Source organism: Geospiza fortis, unplaced genomic scaffold (genome assembly GCF_000277835.1).
Source record: "Geospiza fortis unplaced genomic scaffold, GeoFor_1.0 scaffold114, whole genome shotgun sequence".
In the NCBI taxonomy this organism is placed as follows: Eukaryota; Metazoa; Chordata; class Aves; order Passeriformes; family Thraupidae; genus Geospiza; species Geospiza fortis.
In genome coordinates this window covers 2,028,317-2,050,516 of record NW_005054383.1, presented here as the reverse complement: position 1 = coordinate 2,050,516, position 22,200 = coordinate 2,028,317, and the positions used below count along the sequence as shown (strand labels likewise).

The 22,200-nt window shown below is 43.9% G+C and overlaps 1 protein-coding gene across 1 annotated transcript in view; it reads left to right on the top strand.

Annotated features, from left to right (window-relative positions):
• Positions 1–22,200, top strand: part of CUNH16orf71 (chromosome unknown C16orf71 homolog) — an 89,878-nt gene that overhangs the window by 4,356 nt on the left and 63,322 nt on the right. Inside the window, exons 3-9 of the mRNA XM_014308736.2 lie at positions 138–623; positions 3,290–3,386; positions 3,727–3,865; positions 4,745–4,891; positions 5,253–5,336; positions 7,407–7,760; positions 9,587–9,746. Coding sequence (XP_014164211.2) covers positions 138–623; positions 3,290–3,386; positions 3,727–3,865; positions 4,745–4,891; positions 5,253–5,336; positions 7,407–7,760; positions 9,587–9,746 — 1,467 coding nt within the window. The remainder of the gene's footprint in view (positions 1–137; positions 624–3,289; positions 3,387–3,726; positions 3,866–4,744; positions 4,892–5,252; positions 5,337–7,406; positions 7,761–9,586; positions 9,747–22,200) is intronic.

Sequence of the window (22,200 nt, the reverse complement as noted above, 5' to 3'; positions counted from 1 at the left end):
GGATGTGGTGTGGGTTGTTTCCTTATGGTGTCTGAGTTGGAGCTGTTGCCTTCCAATCACTCTGTTTTGTTTTTTTATCCACTTCCAAAGCTCAGGGAGACTGACTTTCTCTGTGTTTGTGCTTTCACTACCTGTAGCAAATCCAGGAGACAGAAAGACTTCCATGGGAGATCTGGAACGAAGACCTGGAAAGTTTTGACTTTCAGGAAAAAACAGATGGTGCCCAAATCATTGCAAAAGAAGATGTACAAATGATTAAAGATGAGACTCCTGAACCTGCCAGCCAGACTGAAGAAATGCCAAGCCAAAAGAGAGCAGTTCTTGAAGAGTTTCCCTCAGATTCCACAGATCACCTTGAGGAGAAAGAAATGGGCAGGACACAGGCCAAGGAAAGAGCAAACTCCTGGCCTAACACAGCAGTGTCTGTGCAAGAGCTGTACAGTAAAGAGGAGAGAAAAAAGCTGATAGAGACAAAGATACTGTCCAAGATCCTTGTGGAGCCATCCCCAAAGCAGGATGTCAAACCTCCCTCCCATGGCATCAACAACAGCCTAGGAAGATTTGCAAATGCAGAAACCTCCTCAGCTGAGCATCTTGGAGAAGTGATCCATTTGTCATTGCAGGCAAGTGGCCCCAAAATAAAGCTTTGGGGGTGCTGGAGGTGGGCTGGGGCACAGTGCAGTGCCTGCATAACCCCACTGCAGGGAGCAGCTGAAGTCCCAGTCTGACACTCCACAGGGCTGGGTGATACACAGGTACCAAAAGCTGTCCCAGAGCTGTCAGTGCAAGTCCAAACCATGGCAAAAGCTGCTGCAGATAACCAACTTAGACATATGAAAAATTACTGCTAGAAACAAAAGGTACAAGGAAATTAGGTTAGTAGTCAAGGCCACAACTACTCTGAAAGGACTTAACCTAAGCACAAAGCTGCTAAAATTTAATTAAATTTTATTTTATTATTTTAATTTTTTATTTTTGTGAAATAATGCTCAAACTTATCTTGTAACATACTCCCCAAATACTCTGGAGTGCTGGATTTCCCAGGGTTTCCCAATTCAAGGACTTCAGTTTAATACCATTTTTACTTGTGGCCAAAGGAGATGCACATTCAACCTGCTAGAACTTCCATGTCCCTTCTTAATGTAATAGAGGAACACAGGAGAGTCTCAGGAATGACCAAGGAGATCAAGCTGGTCATGACCCATAAGGTTTAGGTCAGAAGATACAGATTATTTGGGCTACTTTGTTAGATTCGAGTAATTGACAAGAAAAAGCACAGCTAATTGAGGTGATGTTTGTCTGCTAAGCATCAGAAATTCAGGAGAGTGTAACAAATCATAACAGAGAATACAACTTTACTCCCAAAGATTCCACAAGAAATTGCAAAATACAGCTTAGTTCTGAGTGTGCTCAGAGCATAAATAAGCCTTTCATTAGGAACTATGGAAGTGATGGTCAAATTTTGGCTATTTTCCAAAAGAGCTGACACACACACACAAACCCCCATGGAAATGGATCTGCAGCAAGGTCCATGAACTGCTAGGGAAGCCAACCATAGCACCTGTCCCTGGGAAGGCAAGGAGTTTTTCAGGTCCCACACAGAATTGCATTAAACCAGGGAGTTTTCTGGCCCTCCAATGGGGTGCTGGGAGTGAAGAGGTGTTTAGGGTTGTTCCTGAAGTCCTAAATCTCACCCACCTAAGGCAGGTGGGATGAGCAGCTCATTGTTAGCTGGAGTGCGGCCCAGAGTCAGGGGTGGTTTTCTTCAGCACTGAGTTACAGATCTGCCTGTATTGATTTTTAAGTTCATTAGAACTTAATCAGCACAGAACAGGTCCTGATCTTTCTGTTCAAAGCCTTCCACAGGTCAGAGTACAGATGTTTCCTTTCCTCCTTTCATGTATTCACAGAAATGAACTTTTTGATGTTAGAGCAGTTCCAGTCCAGGCAAATCATGCAGCTGCTGGCCTGTGAGTTAAATTGTGCTGCATCATTGAAGGACATCTTTTTCAAGTGGGTCTGGGTGTAATTCCCAGCTCACCTCATAGAATTCAGTCTCTGTTAATTCAGGAAGCACTACTTGCCTTTCAGAGCCTGTTTGATGTCAGTGACTTCAGTGAGCTGGAGTCTGGTGCTTTGGGGTGAGTTCTGAGAGGCTCAGTGTGTTCTCACTTTCATTTGGAGGGGGTTGTTGCTCCCCACCTCAGCCAGGCACCTCAGTTTGTGTCAAGTTGCTAAACCTAATATACAGTTTCTTCTTGATTCCTATCAGTTAATTTGATTTTTTTTTCTTAAGTTCCTTTCTGTATTAGAAATGGAATTGTGCAGATCTTCACTTCTATTTCTTCTGAACCTTCTGGAACTTAAACCAGTGCTGCAGTGTTAGAATAGATCTAATCAAGGTTCAGATATGTGTGAAGATTTATTGCTCAGAAAGGAGGGGAACCTTTTCTTCAACAAGAGGGGCAGATGCTGGAGGTTTTACAAGGTGAAACTGCTGGGTTTGGAGGCTGCTTCTGCTTTCTTAAAGGCCATGAGTGGTTGTGTTAAATGCATGTTTGTGGCAGTGGTGTCATTGTCACGACTCACAGCCCCCTTCCTTTCAATAAAACTCATAAGCACTTCTAATTTCTGGTGATGATATTTCACATGGGTGTGAATTCTTTTCATTAAAACTTCAGTTTATATAAATTATTATAAATAATATTCAGAGGGGAAAGCAATGGGTGGTTTAGATGCATATGGACTCTGATGGCAGCCTCTTGCACCTGAGTCAGGTGAGTGTGCCCTCAGCCAGGGACTCAGAGCAAGGAAATGGAGGATCCTCTCTTCAGGGTGGGGTGAGCAGCTGTGAGATATCATCTGATACTGACTGTACCCACAGCAATGGGAATTTACCCTGCTCAGAAACTGGAGGGGGAGGAAAGGGCTCATCTCAAAGAGCTGAAGAGGCACAAGTCCTTCTCCTGTGGGTGGCAGTGAGAAGTTCTCACATTATTCAGGATCAGAATGCACATGCTTGGCGTTGTATCAGGCCACTTTTTAATCTGTTCCACTGTCTCCAGTGATCTTTTGAAGTCTTATCAAAAGGGTTCGTGGTTCTCAAAGAAAGAGCCTCAGCAGAAGTAGCTGAAGCAGCTGGAGGGATGCAGTGTCTGAATGAATGTGATAAATGCATTTCTTGCCCTACAGCACTTCCTCTGGATTTTCTGAAAGCAAGCTGGCACTGAAATTAGGGGTGGTCTTTTGGGAGTCAATTTTCCATCATGTTTCTCTTGTCTTCTTTCAGACTATTGAAAAGTGGAATGTAGACAAGAATCTTGAGGAGCTGGAGCAGCAGGGAGATAAAACTCGTGCAGAAGTTGCTTTCTTCCCAGCAGATTATGGTAATGTCACTAGTTGAAAGGGCATAAAAATAAATAAAACTCAGGTTTCTGTATTTAAGTTATTCCCTGCAGCATAATTTTGAATGCAGAAATCACAGTGGGTTTTTTAAATGCTTCTAAAACATGTTTAATTAGCTTCCCTCAAGATTTCATCTAGGTTTCTTAGCCTGAAGCCAGTGCTTCACAGCCTGCCATGGGCCAGACAAGCCAGTTACAACATTATCTTTATCCTCCCCCTGCTGCCAGGCTGTAGGAACAGGAACAATGTGAACATGGGGAATATTGGGTGATTTCATGGCAGAAGACCACAACTGATGATTATTTTGTTGCTCTTCCACAGAGTCCTTCAGGAGGAAGTGTGAAGAGGAGCTCATGGAAAGGCTGGGAGAGCTGTGTGCCAGGCAGCCCAAGGCAGTGTCCCCTCCCTGTGAGAGGCCATCAGCCAAGCTCTGCTCCCTCCAGGGACAGCAGGACAATAAGTGAGTCCTTTTCTGTCACATATCCCAGTTAATCCTGGCTGCCAGAATGGATACTGGGCAACTCCTGGTCTTCCACAGGGGTTTTTCTCTGTAGCCTTGCAGGAAGCTGATACTGGAGTTGGAATAGTCAGTGATTCATTTCCCTTTGATGACAAACACCTTGGCATTCTCCATCAACCTTTGTCTAAGCCTTACCAGGCACTTGGGATAAATGGGAAAGGCAGGGAAATGAGGCTAAGCCATTTATCCTGCCCAGCCTTTTTTGTCATCTAGGGTACCAGTTTCTCTTACTGGTACCTCAATTGAGCAAAAATACACAGGATGATTTTCTGTGGGTATCAGTGGAGATGTCAGTGCTTCTTGGAGGTTTCTGTGAGAAGGAAAAGCATTTTCAGGCTGTTCAGAGGGAGCAACATCAATGGTGGCAGCACAGAGGAGGTAACGAGTGAAAGAGTAGAGGGGAAGGTGGGAAATACCCTCATTGCCAGAGCAGGGAGAGCCACTAGGATGATTTGCACTTTGTATGCCTGGGAAGATAAAATGGAATTGCCAGAAGAGGCAGAGAGGAAAGGGGAACTTGTTCTTACACTGAGATGTTAAAAGTTGTGATCTCTCTGGTGCCTGCTTTTGTTCTCCAGAACAATTTGGTGGTGTCACATTTTGAGAACTAAATATCCCTTTTCATCCTGCCTGTGAGCTGTGCTCCTGGGGGAAGCTGAATCCTTGAATTCTGATTGCAGGCAGAAGCAGAGTTGGAATCTGTGTGGTAGCCAACCACAGAGCTCCTTTCTCAGTCCAGTTTTGATCCTAAGGCTCTCCCTGCAGGATTCCTTGGTGGATAAGGCAGAGGATGTGCTGAGATGTGTTTTCTGTGTGTAGGGGTGTTGCCTTGCTGTCATCCCCACCAAGTTCTCTGAGGATGGGCAGGATGAGTTTCCAGGACCTGTCAAAACGTGCAACTGTGTACATAGATTTGAGAGATGCTGAGCCACCAAAGCCAGTGACAGTCCCTGAAGAGGAACAAAGGTAAATCCTGGCTTTATTGGGAGTGAGAAATAAGTAATAAAAAGTGAGAAACTTAAACCTTTCTGAATCTCATGCTTGTGAAATGTAACTTTAAAAATGTTCTTTCACACCTCTGTCATAAGGAGAAACCTTGTTAGTTAATAAACAGCTACTAGATAATAAACAGGTAAACATTTTGTTCTAGTTGCTTGAATATTTGAATTTTCTTTTCGCAAGAGTAATATGTGAAGGACTCTCCAGAGATCTTCCCTGGAGGTATCTCTCCCTTTTTCCTCATTTTCTAAATTTGCATATTAGAAATGACTAAGAGCCAACACTCAGCTAGAACAGGGTTAATTAATGTGGTCTGATTGTTTCACAGTGCAAGTGACAGCTCCTCCTCCTCCTCCTCTGAAGAAGAGGAAGAAGAGACTGTGACAATTCAGGATGAAGCAGAAAGGAGAATGTAAGATTCCTTATCAGGACTGTTTTCTAAGCGATATGATGTTCATTTTTTCTGAAACGAAAATAATTGCCCTAACAATGATCAGAGTGAAAGTTTGTGTACTTAAATATTGTCATTCCTGGTCTTCACAGCAAAAAAAAAAAAAAAAAAAAAAAAAGCCCAGTAATGGAAGTGCTCCAGTGTGGCCCCAGGAGGTCACTCTTTTCCTGTTTTCCTGTTGCATGGTAAAGCTACCAAAGGTAGAGAGTTGTTGATCCTTAAGGCAATATTTGCATCTGTGCAGCTGCTTGGGACAGCTCAAAACACAGCCAGAGGTGCCCTGGGGACTGGAAAATGTGAGTTTTTCTCCAGCCCTGTGTGAGTGACACCAGAACTGTGTTTGACAAGACTCAGAACCAAACTTTGGAAATGTTGTAGGGAGTTGAGTCAGACAAACCTTTATTTTTATAAATAATAAAAGAGGCTAGAATGGATAGATATTTAAAGAGAATATTGACTACATTGTATTTGCAGGGACCCTCCCAATTCTCCTTAATTGGAGAGGAAAGGGGAGAGAGTGGGATGGGTGGAATCCTAAAGTGTGAACTCCTCAACATGCACAGATGTCAACCTTTTCTTGCCAAACTCCTGGATTCATATCCATAGGTTATTAGACATTTGTTTAATGTGAAGCAGAGGTGTCAGATTTAACCATCCTCCTGCACTCATGCTCTGGGTTCCATTTGGAATTCTGCAGCCTGCAAGTTCACAGCAGGGCAGGGGACAAACAGAACACGTGCCAGCCACCTACACTTCTTCTAATGGTGTGGAAGAAGAGGTGATTTGACAAACAATGAGCCCAACAATGAGCCAAACAAAAAGCCCAAACAATGTAATTTAGAACATCTAACCCAAAACCAGTGAAAGGCAGGGACAAGGGGGTGCTTGAGGAACTCTCCATGGCACTGACACAACTTCAGCAGTTCCATCAATGTAAATCTGCAGTGATGGAGAGCAGAGCTTGGATTTTGATTCACCTTAATGTTGCTAAAGAGCATGCACAAATGTAATGCCTGGCAAATGCTGCTCAGTTTTGGTTGTAAATAAGAAATGCTCTTGGTCTCAGCAGGGCAGGATTCTGATCTCATTCATGAGGGGACTATCCAGTTTCATTTTTATCTGGAACAAATTATTAAACATTATTCTGTGCATGTAGATTATGTCAGGACAGGACATTCCACTACCACAGTAATGTGCTTGCTGAAAGTTTAGCAGTCTCATTGAGGAAATTAAGCCAAGCATTCAAAAACTGTAATAATTATTAGAAAAACTTTTCATCTGTGCGTATTTGAACCCCAGCCCCTGGATCCAAACGGGACAAATGCCAACCATACATTTGTTCAGGGCTGTTCTGGTAGGTGTTTGTGTTGTGCCTGAATGCAGAAGAGATAAATAAATTGCCAGGAAGATCAATTCTGTGTTCTGGCTCTGCTTGTGTCACCTGAGTGCTGATGCTATGTGGTATTTTCGGGGTCCCCTGTCGTGGGGAGGAAAGATGAATCTGACTCCATGTTCTTAGAAGGCTAATTTATTATTATATTATATTATATTATATTATATTACATTATATTATATTATATTATATTATAGAATGCTGTACTAAACTATACTAAAGAATAGAGAAAAGATACATATAGAAGGCTTAACAAGATACTAATTAAAAACTTGTGACTCTCTCCTCAGAGTCCAACACAACCTGACTGTGATTGGTCATTAAGTCAAAACAATTCACATGTTGGCTAAACAATCTCCAAACTACATTCCAAAGCAGCAAAACACAGGAGAAGCAAATGAGATAATATTGTTTTTCTTTTTCTCTGAGGCTTCTCAGCTTCCTAGGAGAAGAAATCCTGGTGAAGGGATTTTTCCAGAAAATATGACAGTGACATTGCTACTGTCACCCCCAGTTATTTCTCCTGTAGATGCCCAGTCCTTGTTTTGAGCTCTCATCATATGTGAAGTTCCTCAGAGATTGAGTTTATTCCTATAATGCTTTATCTTGATGAAATCAGGTTTTTATTTCCTTTGCAGGAGGAATTGCTCAGGGAAGAGCCTGTTACTGCAACGACTCCGAGCAGCCCGTAAGGAGGCCTTGGAGCTTCTTCATAAAACGTCTGTTCCAGCTGAGAAACTGCATCCAGAAAGGCTGGAAGACACAGCTTCCTCTAATAAAAGTCAAAACCAATCTTGTAAAGTGAGGCAAGAGACAAATGAGGTGGTTCCCAGGAAACTGATGAGATTGGAACCAGGCAAGGAAAGTCCCCCCTTTTCAAGCTGTGGGGGTGATGGAGCTGACACAGAGAAAGAGAACAAAATGGAAGCTGAGAAGATTCCAAGTGCAGGAAATGCTCCAGTGTGTCCTCTAATTACAGCAGAATTGCCAAGGTATCCCACAGGGAAAATAATCAGAGGGTTTGGATGTGACTTCTCTAATTGTCCAGGATTAAAGAAAATTGCTTACCTGGGCTGTGAGCTGGAGCAAGAGGGTGTCTGGATTTGTTACCTGGCAAGAACAACAGTCCTGGCAGCTACTGCTGGAAGGTTTAGAGGCAGCCTCAGTGGGGCCTGGCATTAGATGAGCTGTGGCATTTCTGACATTGGAAATGGAGCCTTTTTCTATAGCTATTATTCTACAGAAGAGGAGGATAACACAGTATTGATCTCCTTTAGGAACAACAGCACTGAGGTTTCCTAAGCACAGCTTCCTAGAAAATAGGTCTGGAAGGGTCAGTCTCCCTGTGCCAATAAAGAGTGAGGTAAAACCTAATATCTCCTGGCAGATCTTTATAGAACTTGGTCTTGAAATCCTCAATGGTGAGGATTCCTTGACTCCCAGGTAGTACATTTTGCTTTTAATTATCCCTAGAGTTGTAAAGCTTTTCATTAAGTCTAATTGAAATTATTCTCTCTCCAATTTAAGCTTATTTTTGTTTTGTTCCCAGAAGGGATGGAAAATGGTTTATTCTGTGTCTCAGTTTAAAACACCTTTTACAAACTGGAAGATGTATCAGTCTTTTAATTTTTTTTCTTCCAAACAAAGGAATTCTGACTCTTTGCCAACAAGAAAAGTGCAAGATCTTGGAGTTACAAAGTACACCCGTGAGGAATGCCACAGGAATATCTTGGAAAGCTTTGAAAAATAGAAATAAGAGTGATATAAGTGAGGAAATTGCAGAATTATTTGGGCCTCTACCTCCCTGGGCTTAGTTAAATGTAGTGTATTCTGCAGAGGGTCTAATTTCAAAGTGAAATCAGGTGGTTGCCTTGTGCACCTGCCCAACTGTTTGGGAGAGCTCCGTTATGCTGCCTTTTCAAAGGTTATATCCTGCTATTTTCAGAGTGAAATTTAACATTCTGACTTTGACATATGAGCCCTGGAAAGAATCAGGATCTGCCTGCTCTGGAGACTGTTACTGTGTCAGAGTTAAACACTTGCCTGCCCTGCCACTTAGACACCTCAGCTCCTGTGTACCTGCTTGAAATGGCAGGTGGTTGGTTGCAGGGTTTTTTCCCTCTGGAATTCCTGACATTCAGCTCATTGCTTCCATCAGGAATACTAAACTGCATTTTGATTACCTCTTAACCTGAGATGGCAGCCCATGGCCAGGCAAGAATGTGGGTTATTTATTGTCTCTGAGTGATAACTCAGTGATTTTCACTGATTTCAGTTTTCTCTGTTGCTGTTCTAATTATTGCTGGGGCATCTGGGGCTGGAAGAATTCAGAAGAAATTGAACTTTGTGTTTGCCATGGAAGTGGCAGATGAAATCTCTCTGTGGGCATCCAGGTGTAGAAAGATGGGAGTTCTTGGGGTCAGGGGAACTTTATCTCTGCCATATCCTGTAGCAAATAGGAAAGGAAATGGGTCTAGACTGGAAGTCTTGGTGTGGAGATGGGAAGGGACACCTCACAAACACATCTGTGCTTAAAGGAGTTTGCATCTCCACATAGATCATCACCACTTACCAGAAGTTTGATCTCTGCTCCTTTTCTTTAAGGTGTTTTTCTTCTTAGAGAGATGATTTCATCCACTGACAAGTTCTTTTGTCCCCCCACAAACAGCAGAATTGCTCTCTAAATCTATTTTAGCCTTTCATGTCATGATTCCCCCTCAAGTGCATGGTGTAAATAAAAGAAAAAAAAGAAGTGCAACCAGATGAACAAGTGGCTTTTTTCCCCCCAAGTGAAAAGCTTAATCTGTGTATTTTCCAGGAGAGAAGGAATTGACAGAGAGCTATCCCAAAAGGAAGAGGAGATGAAGGAGAGGCAGAGGAGATGCAGATTGCAGGAGCAGCTGGAGCAGAGGCAGCCTCAGCACTCGGTGTGGGGGAAGCAGCCCATGGCAGAGAACACCCCGCTCCTGTTCCACAGGGTCAGTGCCTCAGGGTGGGCTGGGCCTGGCAGGGTCCTGGTTGGAAAAGCCAGGTGTCTGCTAAGGAAGGCAGGAGCCTCCCCTGAAATGGAAAATGTAAACCCCCTCCCTCTGAATTACTGTAATTTTGAAATTAAGGGGCTCTCAGGCAAACATATGGGAATAGGAATAACAATTCTTTACTAGGAAAACGAAAAATGAATACAAATGCAATAGTACAAAAAAAAAACCACTGCCAGAGTCAGACCATGCCCTGCCCCCTGTGTGTCAGGGGGTGGCACAGCCCCATCCCCTGGGGGCTCAGCCCTCCTGCAGTGCCAGCTGTGCTGCTGCTGGAGCAGGGATCCTGCACAAGGGGGGAGTTTTCCTCTGCAGCTCCAGGGCTGCTGCAGATGGGCCTGGGCTCCCTCTGGCAATGCAGGGCAGCAGAAAGCTGCTCCTCTGGCAATGCAGTGGGCAAAGGCTGCTGTGCTGCTCCAGGCTCAGATTGGATCCAGGTAGGAATGCTTGGCTCCTCCCCTGGGCGCAGCATCTCCCCATGGGATGCTGGAATTGGATCAGCCCTGCAGGGACACTCAGTGGCCATGGACAGCAGAGATCTCCTGGAGGGAGGGTTGGCTGTGGGAGAGATAAAGAAAATGGCCCAATGAACAGAGGATAACTGCCCCAGCTCTGACAGATGGGAACAGAACAACAGCCCCAGCCTAAGACACGGGGGCCCCCTGCCAGTGGCAGCTGAGAGCAAAATGTCATTTTTATTGCATTGCTTCAAATCTGTTTGTGATGGAGCACCATTAGTGGAGGAGAGGAGCAGCCCTACAGCTCTTCTCTCACAGTAAGGGAGGAGAATTCCCCACTTTCCTGTGCAGGGAGAGCTCCCCAAGCATCTGCCCTCCAGTTCTGACCTGGCAGGGCTTGCTGGAATCAGTGGCTCAGTGTCATCTACTTCACAGCAGCCAGAGTCTCCCACATGATTTTTAATAACTTTTCCTAAAAAAGTGAAATATTTTTACTGTCTCTGCTGTGTCCTGTTGTCTGCCCCCAGCAGCTTTATAGTTCAATTTTGTGGGTTGGTTTTGAGGATTGTGGATTTAATAATAGATTTTACTCCTGGTTAAGGGGGTATGAAATGATCCTGATTTTAGCTAAGGCCTAACTATGGCTTGGAGGACAAGGCTGTTGTTACTCCTCAGAAGATTTGTCTCTGTCCCTGCCCTCAGCAGAGGGCTTGGAATGAGATGAGCTCCAGGATCACTCCCAACCCGTTCCATGATTCTGTGGCAAGCAGTCCTGCTTCATCCATGCACTGATTTTGCTGAACACAAGGCCAGGTGAGAAGGTCAGAGGAGGTGAGAAACTGCAGAACCACCACGAATCCACCATAATGATTTCTCTGGGCTAATGCCAATAACAAAGCTCTTTTGTCAATACAAAAGTTGAAAGACTTCACAGCCCTAGATTTGGGGCTGGACCATTTAGGTTTGTTTTGTAAATTGATTGCTGTGGTTGTGGAGATTTGAAAGCTCATTTTATTTAGCACTGGATTAGTCAGTGAGGAGGAGTAAAGGACTAAAAAGCTCCCAGCTGAGTTTCCCTCTGCCAGCCTGCTTTGACAAGGAGAACACAGCACCCATAGCTCTGCTTTGGAGTGTAAAAGTTGTGGATCCTTTGGATTTGCTCCTCCCTGGCTGTTGGCAGGTGCCACCCACTTCCAGTTAGCCTTGATTAAGATGCAGACACTCTCTTGCTCCTCAGAAATCCACGTGGGCCTTGTTCTCTCCTTCCTGACAGTGCACCAGACAATGCAGAATTACCCTGTGTTTGGTCATTTCCCACATCTGCTGTGCTGATGCCAATAAAATGAGGATGGCCTTGGTGATGTGCTTTGTCTGGAGCAGAGCTCAGGGTGGATCTGTGCTGGAACTGCAGCTGTAAATGTTCCCCTGAGGGATGGGATGATGTTCCAGTTGTGGCAGCAGGGAAAGGGACATTTCCCACCAGCCCAGGCTCCTGCTGCCTGTGCAAACTGCTCCAGTGCCCAGAAAGAGGGACAGGGACTTGTTACAGGCAAGAGAGGACACAGGGCAGGGTTAAGGTGAGATTTTGGGAACAAATTCATCCCTGTGAGGGTGGGGAGGCCCCTGGATCCCTGGCAGTGTCCAAGGCCAGGCTGGAGCAGTCTGGGATGGCAGGGGGTGGAATGAGAGGATCTTTATGGTCCTTCCCACCCAACCCATTCCATGATCCCAAACTGAGTGCCAGCCTGTGCCAGGGGACCTGCCTGACCTCCCAAGGCACCAATGGTAACAGGAAATCAGCACAACCCATAATAACCATGTTGTCTGGGCAACTCTGCTCTTGGTTCTTATTCAGAAATATTCATTATTAAAATTAAGACTAAAAAATGTATCAACATCATCTATCAAATACAGCAGTCCTTTATAAGATTACTTGAAATCTGCTTTGATAGCAGCACTTTTTCCCTTTGAATCTGGATAGGGTTTTATTTTCTTTCTTTTTTTATGAACACAGAAAATTTTGACTGTTTTGACATTTAAAACTAAGAGCCCTTGTAATTTGGCAGCTATGTCTCAGTGAAAATATCTAATATCTATATATAAACACATATATTCAAAGAACAATCCCCAGTGTTTGACAGAGTAGCACACTTGCAAATTTGTTTTGTAAGTCCTTTGTTTTGGCAGTGATAGATGTTCAGATCTGGAACACTTGTCACAGTTTCCAGAATTCTTCTGACCATTTATAATGTACATAAATAATTGAATTGAATAATAATCAGAGGGAAAGTTTAGAAACTCTGCAATTACTGTAGCTGAGGTGCTGGGAAAGACTGGCAAAGGAAATTTAAAAAGCTGCATTAGGGTTACATTAGAGTTCTTGTCTAAAATGTAAAAGCAGATTTAATGTGCTGTCTCCTTTTTCTTAACCCAGTTCAGTCAAACTCTGTCCTCAGCTTCACTCTGAGAGTCAGGGTTGGGGAGAGGGAACTTGAGAGACTGAGAATTCACTTCCAGGGGCACTTCAGGGGCTGAGATCCAGTGGATTTTCAAGACATGCAGGTGCCAATTCCCTGGGAAATCAGTGGGTTCTTGCTAAGAATTCTGCCTGTCAGGTCCATGTCTGGAGGTGTCTGAATACTTGGGCAATCTGGCTCACCTCTTGGTTTTAAAAATAATGCAGAGAAGAACCTGTTTTTTTAATGCTGTGTTTTGGGTTCATTTGTTTGGGGTCTTTTGGGGTTTTTTGTTTGTTTGTTTGTTTTTTCCTTCTCTGCCCCACCCAAACTTCTGGTGAAATTTAAGACTGGTGTGAGTTGATCTCTTCTGAAACTGGGCCCCAACCACATTTTAACCTTTGAATCTGATTCAGAACTGATGGAAGCACCTGGAGTTCTGTGAAGGCCAGCAGAGTGGTGGTGAGATCCTTGCTGTAGGGTCAGGCTGAATTAGGAGTTAGAGGAACAGCACAGGGTTTCCTTCATTATGTGAGCAGTGTTATTGATGAGGGAGACAGAAGGAATGCTCACAGGATGTAAAGCAGTTAAATGGAGGATGTAAAATGAAATGGGTTTCATCTGTCACTTCATTCATCTTGCTTGTTATGATCAGTAACTTGGTGCTGGTGTTGTTTTCTGTCACATTCCCATTAGGTGGCATCCAGATAATGGTGGTAACTTTTGCCACATCAGAGCTGAGTTTTATGTCAGGAGCAGCACAAGCAGGTTATTCTAAGGATACCACAGGATCCCAGACTGGGATGGGAAGGGAGCTTAAATCCCATCCTGTTCCACCCCCTTCCACTATCCCAGGCTGGCCTTGGACACTTCCAGGGATCCAGGGGCAGCCTGTGCCAGGCCCTCCCCACCCTCACAGGGAAGAATTTGTCCCCAATATCCCATTCATCCCTGCCCTCTGGCAGTGGGAAGACAAAGCAGGATGTGCAGCTGAGAGCAAGGCAGGCAGGGCAGTCCTTGCCAGCAGGGAGGGCAGTGCCACAGTCCCAAAGGAGCAGCAGAGCAGCTCAGTGAGGGTGGCCAGATGGCAAATGTGTGGGAATGAGGAAGAGCAAGATGAAGGGCAGAAAGCCAAGGCAGGGGCAAGACCCAGGGGCAGCCCAGTGATCACCCAGGGGGTCTGGAGAGATAGAACAGGGCTGAGTGGGAGCCACAAAGTCAGAGAAGAGGCACTGCAAGTGAGGGGGTGAGGCCAGGCAGAGGTAGAGCTGCTCTGCAGCTTGTCCAGGACCAAGGGAAATGTCTCAGCTTCCCCGGGCTCCTTTTACAGCAACCCCATGTGAGGTGAAACACCTGAGCTTGTGTCAGACCTGGCCTTGAACACTGCAGCCAACCCCCTGCATGGCCCATCCAGCCCTGGCATTCATTTCACACAGAACAACTAGAATTTAGCTTGTACTTATCTCTTTTATTATTGGAAAAAATGTAGTGTTTTCAGCAGGGCTTCAGCTTGATTCTGCATTTATTGCTTTATCATGATATGGCAGAACAGGATAATGTTGTTGGAGAGCTATTAGGAGCCACCTTGTAACCAGCCCCTCATAAAAACAGTTTTATCTCCCTTACACAGCCAGGGTGGTTGGGAAATGAATGTGTTGACTCACACTGAAGCATCTCATTTTTCTTGGCATGCACAATCACTTGGGCTAACCTTGTATTAGTAATTATATTACCATGATCCTCATCTCATTGCAGCTTAGCCTTACACAACAGAAACATCCAGGCACAACAGAGTCATTCTACCTTAACAAATAGATGATGTGGGTACTTTCCTTTCCGTCTTGTAAACACAGGCTCCATCACCTTTTTGTCAAAATCAGCAGGTTCTTTATGTTAACACCCCGTTGACTCAGCTCACTGGTGTCAGGGAGAATTCTCAACCACAAGATGTTCCACTTGTATTGCAACAAAATTAATTCTTTATAGAACTTGTTTTGAAATCTTCAATGGTGAGGATTCTTTGACTCCCAGGTAGTACATGTTGCTGTTTAATTACCCTTAGAGTTGTAAAGCTTTTCATTAAGTCTAATTGAAATTATTCTCTCTCCAATTTAAGCTTATTTTTGTTTTGTTCCCAGAAGGGATGGAAAATGGTTTATTCTGTGTCTCAGTGTTTTAAAATCTCAGTGTTTTTACAAACTGGAAGATAAAATTACCAATATATCATGGTCAAATCCTTCCTTGCCCTTTGATGGCCTTGTTCTCTCTTTGATCCTGTATTTCTTCAGGGGAAAATCCCTGACAAAATCCATATTTACCATCCAGAGTGGTGCTGAAGTGCTGGACATTCTTCTACTGGGACAGTTACCCTGCATCAGCATGGTCTGTCTGAAAGTAGGGATTGATTTCCAAAACTTGTAAAGTATTTTTAGTTCAGTTACTGGCCCCAGAAGTTATTTTTAAGTAGGAGGTGCCTTGATCTCAATTTGTCAGTGAAATGCTTTTGATTCTTTACCTGTCTTCCTTAAATAGGTGCCTGTGATTGCCATTGCTGTTCCATGGGTGTTTTGATCTTTTTGAGGTGATGGTGCTGACATCAGCATTGGAAATTGCCCTTTTCTTCCCTCTCTGGGTTGTTCAAGGACATTGTGGATCCTGGGTTCCCAACCCAGCTCTTCACCTGCTGGGCCAGGGCGCTTGGGCACCTCCCCAGCTCCTCTGGAGCTGCCCACATGACTGCACTGAGATGATGGCCTCAGCACTATTTAAAAATACACCACTTTTATTGCTGGGTGGAAAATGGATAAAGGAAAAGGACTGTAAGAAAGTCAAATTAATGTCTGCACTTAAAGAATGGACAAAAGCCTGATCAACCACTCATGAAGGAATAGGTTTTGTGCCACTTCCTTACAGAAATGCCAATTTATCCCCCAAAATGTGGTGCAGTACATATATTTGAGAAGCTGAGGAAACCTATAAAATCTTTTTATGATTATAATGATTCTGTTACACAGTAGTTGAATTTTTGTATATCTGCATTACTCCAAAGGTGATCCTGGTAATATAAATCACCTGTGATCAAATGTTTTCATTGACCCTGGGCCAAAGCAACTGCATCTGTGTGCATATAATTACAACAGCATTTAGCCCTTACTGTTATTTTAATAAAGCTTTAAAAAACCCCATTAATTGTAAAAATCACCAAATATTTCCTACAGTAATGTTTTTCAGACACCAGAGCTGAGTTTGGGGTTTGCCTGGCTCCAGGTGCTTTCCCTGTTGGGCTGATGCCAAGGCTGTGGCCAGCAGTGCTGTGCCCAACAGCCACCAGATGGCCCCTGAATTCCTCCTTTTTTTTTTTCCTGCCAGGCATTTAATGAGTTCCTGAAACAAGATTAAAATCTCTTGTACTTAATGAACCCTCTGCCTCGACTCAAGAAAGGCTTAAAAATAAACTAAGGCAATTAGAGATGGAGTTAAACTTAGCACACAGAGACAGGAGGCCAAGATTCCTGTTTGTGCCACCAGCCCAGCACACAGCATTTGGAATAGATGGAAGATCCCAAGGAAATGTTTTTCTAGCATGGGTGGCTGGCACAGAGCCTGTCTTTCTGGCCTCCTCTTCATCTTCCCACATGGTGCCAGGGAAAGCAAACGGGGGGATTGCTGGCACAGCACTTTGCTGGAGTAGCTGCTTCCTGCTGTCCCTGGCTGTGGGCGCAAATCCCAGGAGCTGAGGCTCAGCATGGCACAGATCTGACCTGAGGATCTGCCTTAAGAGGCAAGCAGAGGGTCCAGGCCTTGCCTGTCTGTGTTACAAACACCTCCCTCCACACAGGAGGAGTTGGATCTCTGTGGATGTGTTTACAAAAAGACTGGATGGTTTATTTGATGGTTTAGTGGAGCTGTTAGAGCATGGCTTGGTCTCAATGATCTTTCTGTCTCTTCCAACCTGGTCATTCTGTGAATTCATCCTGTGAATTCTGTGTTCCCAGAGTCAGGAATGTTATGGAGGTGCCCAGGCACTCTTAGGGCAGGTTGTACTTCCCATCCTCTGTGGAGGGATAGAAGTTAAGAAAATAAAGAAAATGAAGATAGTGCAGAAGGTAATCTCACACCTGAGGAGTTGCAGCTGTACTAATCACCAAAGATTAGGAACAGGCCTGCTCTTAATAGGCCACAGCTGTGTCCAATAAGAAGAAGAGTGCCACAAAAGAGTGGGTTAGAGGAGAGAGTTGGAGTTTGTTGGCTGTGCTGTGAAGAAGAAGAGGGAGTCAGTGCTGCAAGGAGATGCCCATGAGAAATCACCAAGAAGGTATGCAATAAGATGACAACAATCCTCATGGCTCCTCTCCCCATTTCAGCTCACACCACCAGAGCAGGTCCAAGAGCCACACAGTAAAGCTGCTTTCATAACCTTTGGCTGCTTTAAGAGGGTTTCCAGCCAAATTGTTGTAGAAATGCTCAGAACCAGGAAATTCACCTGTGCTGAATGCAACAGGGTCACCAAAAAGCCGTGGAGACCCTTCCATGTGAACCTGGAGAGGCACTCTGATGGCTCCCAGGGGCTCCCATGTTTGTGGTTTTTCCAGCTGTGGAAGGAATTGAAGAGCCAGAGATTCACAAAGCAATGAGATCTTGCAGTGCTGTTTCTCTGACTGCAGTTTGGAAAGGCCCCAGGATAATGTGAGATATTTAATCCTTTATAGTCCTCGGCATATCTTGGAAGTGATTAAAATGAGTTCAGGCTTATTCCTCAATACACTGCTGCCTGAGTTTGACAGATGGGAACATTGGTTGCTGTTGCTTAAGGGAAAGGTTAATACAAGGAAAAGGAGCACAGTTTCCAGGATTCCATGCGTGAGCTTGCTGCCCGTAGAGGTCCTGAATACTCCTCCATTCACATTAGCAGGATGATCACATTAAACTTCAAGACAATAATGTAAAATGTCCACGAGCCAAATTCTATTTCTTATCCCAGAGAGGGCAGGAGGACACAAAACTGTATCTGGGCTTTTTGTCTCCTCAGGTCCTGCAGTGTGCCAGGCTGCCCTGGGTTTGCAGTGGCTCTGAACAAGTGCCAGTCACGTTTAATTACACAGAGAAACAAATACTTTCTGCTGTGATTCTCTCTTGGAATCAAAATAGAATTCCCAACTCCTGGCCTTACCTCAGGGCTGTGATCACTGATGCTATTTGTAGATGAAAGGAGGCTGAACCTGCCCCTCTGTTGTTCCAAGGGGATGTACAGGCTTGTCTGTTAAAGGAACTGCAGGATTTAAATTACACTCCTGGTTTCCCTCATGCCTTCTTGTTCAGCATTGACTTGGGCTGGGCTCCTGTTCCAAATCTCAGCACACAGGGGGATAAGCTTGGTCACAACTTGTAAACACATTATTCCACAAATACTCATTATGGGGCATTATTCTCAGTGGTGGGGAATGGAATTCCGGGCTTTATCTGAGATTATGGAGTGGAAGAATCGTGCAGTTATTTTTATTTGGCAAACACAGAGCTCTGCCCAGCTCAGTGCCGAGCACCTGGAGTTCCCACCAGCTTCAGGGAGCACTGTAAGCACTTAGCAGTTCTCAGGATCACCCAGCCCCAAACTCACAGGTCTGAAGATTTGTCTGGAGGGTGTTTTATAGCTGGAGGGAAGAGCACAGAGCCCGTGACAAACTGGATACAATCCATTTTAATTGGAAGCTGACAGTCTGTAGAATAAACCACTTTAGCTCTGCTAAAAACTTCCTGATAAAGCATCTGAGCAGAGTTTCTTCTCCCAGACCCTTTATTATTCTTTATTTCTTTGGGGATTTCCATAGACAATCAGGGGAAATGATAAATAAAAAAGATAAATAGATGGGAAGAAAAAATGAGGCTTTCTCCAAGGTGATAAATATGTGGTGAATCATAGAACCAATCCCAAATGGTTTGAGTTGGAAGGGACCTTAAGGATTCTCTTGTTCCACCCCCCTGGGAATCTCCTGTAGTATTCAAACACAGCCATTCCTATAGGATTTAAACCCATCTTGGAGAACGTGCCAAATGCCAGCCTAGATTTCAGATGGCTGAGGAGCAAGTCCATGCTCTGTCCCAGCAATTCCAGATGAGCAGGTGCAATTCCCTTCCCTGGGAGGGTCTGGAAGTGCTGGCACATCTCATGTGTGAGGCAGGCTGGAATCCTTTGAAGAACAAGTGGAAGATGCAGATGGGATCATGCTGAGGGGGCTGAGAGGCCACAACACTTTCAGGATTAGGAAGGGGAACAGAGGTTAATTTTGAAAGTTTGTTGATTATCTTACACTCTTCCTCTTCAGAGCACTTTACAGAGTCTTGATAATTAATCCAGCTAGACAGGGACCAGGATAAGGAAATATTATCCTCACTTTACAGTTCCACAGAGAAATCCTTCATTCCAGAGCCAGGACTGAGGCACAAGCTCCTCATTCCCAGTCTTGTGCTCACATGAAATGTGTAAGTAATTAAACTTCCTTTACTCATTTCAGCTGCTTCTCATTAACCAGGAGTATAAACTCATTAGAGGAGGAACTTTTTGTTACATGTGCTCAGAACACCAGCACAATGAGGCTGGGAATCCTTCTGAGCCTCTCCAAGTGTTACTGGAGTGTAAACACCAATCATGGAAAAGGCACTTCTCATTTTTAATGATTATGGCTTGGAAAGCAAACAAACTCAAATAAGGCTCAGTGTTGCTTTGGTTTAAATTTTAATGCATTTCTCAGGTCAGTGCTTACCTGAGCTGAGCCTTTTAAAGAAAATTTTCCTACTTCTAAAAATAAAGAAGAAATTATATGTAAAAAAAAAAAAAAACAAAACAAAAACTGTTTGTTACAGGTTATTTGAATGGATTTTTTAATTTGTTGAATTTGGACCAAAAATATTTTGATCCTGTGTTATCCACAGCATCTCCCTGCTAACAAATGCTATGGGCCAGATTTATCCACATCTTTGATAGATGAGCCATTAACTCCAGTGAAGCAGCTGAGAATTCCCTTAGTGCAGTTAAGAGGTTTTATTCTTCATACCCAAGACTAAGAATAATTGTCCAGAGCAAGAAAACTGTCAGCAAAGACATTTTGTTTATTATTATATTTTTAACTTAAATTCTCATGATCTGGAGTGCCCTAAGTGAATTGAAAACTATGGAGATCAGAGCAAATAATGCTCCATTACACAGCTCCCTGAATCCCTGCAGCCTCCCTTGGCAGAGTTATCTGCTTTGGAGCACCATAATTCCTCCATTTGAGCAATCTGAGCCTCATCCACATCAGAAATGTCAATGCCATCTTGCCCCCATCGTGTTTTTCAGATCCATAACCTCAGCATGATGCTCAGAGAGGCAGTGGTGGCCACAGAGTGACTCTGCTACAGAAATGCATTTACAAAAAGACCATTCAGACCATTAAACATCAGTTGTACTCTCCTTTTTGTCAGGAAAAGTCAACTTCCTAATTCCAGAGTGTTCTGCCAGTTGCATGCAGGAACTGCAGAGCCTCTCCTCATTCTCACCCCTTTCTCCCACTTTGCAGTGATAAAGCAGTTTTTTGAATGGTTTCAGGGTTTATTCCACACTTTAACGTGGAGTTTCAAATCATCTAACAGATGGCATTGTCATCATTTTTCCTTCCCCACAGAATGAAAATGAACAAACACTTGACATTTCCAATATGTCTTCATCTAATGCAGGAATTTTTAGAAGCCGTGGAATAGTGATAATCTGCTTTGCTTTAGATGGCCAGAATTGTTAAATGTGTCCTAAAAATCCTGCATTTCCCACGTGTCTGTGTGGAAAATGGGGATATAACCACACAATCATCATGGTTATGTCCTGTACCAGGAGCTCTGAACAGGGCAGAGCAGAACATGGAATGCCAGAGCAGCTGTGCAATGAGAGGGGAAGGTTCATTAGAGAAATGAGCTGAGCTGCTCCAGCACTTAGAAATCAGCTCACATTTACAAACCCACAGCAGATGCATCCTTTGGCAAAAGAGTTCTGCAGTCAGTAATTTGCCATTCATCAGGGATTGCCTCTTAAATCTGGGATCCAAGCTAAGGTGCAGATGACATAGGGGGGATAAATTTAGACAGGGCTGAAAACAATTATTTTGATTAAACCTCCAGCCAATGAGAGTGACAGTATTGCTGTTCCTCCCCTTGCCCCTCACTCACCCCTCTGTGGTGAAGGAGGAGATTTTGTGAGTTTAACCTCTCTTCCTTTCCAAGCAGAGGATGTTTGGATGGAGCTTTTGCTGCTGCAGGGTCTGTCCAGTGCAGTAGGGAGGGTATTTGGATGGAACATGCTGCCTTGCTTCCACATTAGTGTTGGAAAAGGTGCTGGGAGGGAAATATTGAGGTTTTACTTACCTCAAAGGGAGAGATTGTGTCTATTAAAGTAAAAAATTGGTTTTTCCTTGGCCTATCCTGCCGCTGGGGCATCTCCTGGGACTGGATGAGTTGATTCTGCTGGGAAATCTTTGTGAAGTTCTTGCCTGGCTCCTAAACTTGGTCATTCCAGCCTCTCACAGCTCTGGCATTAATGTTTCCCAGTCTTTGAAACTCTTTGTCCAATCTAACATGGATGTGTAGGAAGAGTAATGCTAACTACTCTTTTAAAAAACATCAACAAAGCATCATTTAACCACTCTGAGCTGTTTTATTAGAAATAAAATGATCTTAATCTTGGCTGGCAATCTTGTGCCCACCAGGCCTTGGCTTGCTGTTATCATAAACAGCTCTGGTTTAAAATAATAATAATATGGAGGTAAATTTCAACTTTTTAAAATGAGTTTTTAATGAATAGTAGCTTCCTTTGGGATTATCATGGATATTTCACCGTGGTTGCTGCTCCTCCTTGCACTGGTGTTATGTGAGAGTTAAAAAGGCCAGAGCTGGGGATGGAGGAGGGTTGGGAAACTGAGCTGAAGGGCTGGAACTTGTAATGACATAAACTATAATTGCAAAATAAAATAGCAAGAATTTGGGAATAGGAAATTTTATCTTATTTACTCTTTGGTAATTGTTGGCACTTGACTGCAATCAGCTGCAAGCCTATCTCTGAGTGACAGCACAATTCCAGCCAGAGCGACCAAAAATAGCCCAGCATTTCAGTAATTTTAGGCTTTTTATAACCTAATACTTCACCAATAAAAGCCAGTGTAACGTGGGCAGATTGAACTCTCTTCTGCAGACTGGGGTAAACTGGGCAGTGCTGTGGGAAGCCATACCCTGAAAGCACCACTTGTATCTTTCTTCAGCTGTTCTTGCCCAGAATGAAACTGGATTAACTCATTTTTTGTTCATTACTCTTAATATTTGAGAAGTTATTCAAGCTCTACACTTAGATTCTTGTTGGAGTGAGGAGGTTGGCAGAGGGAGGAGAGGGAAGGTCCAACCTTCACCAGAACTTCAGTCAGAAAGAACCTTAATGAGTAAATTTATCTGATTTTGGTCAGAAAA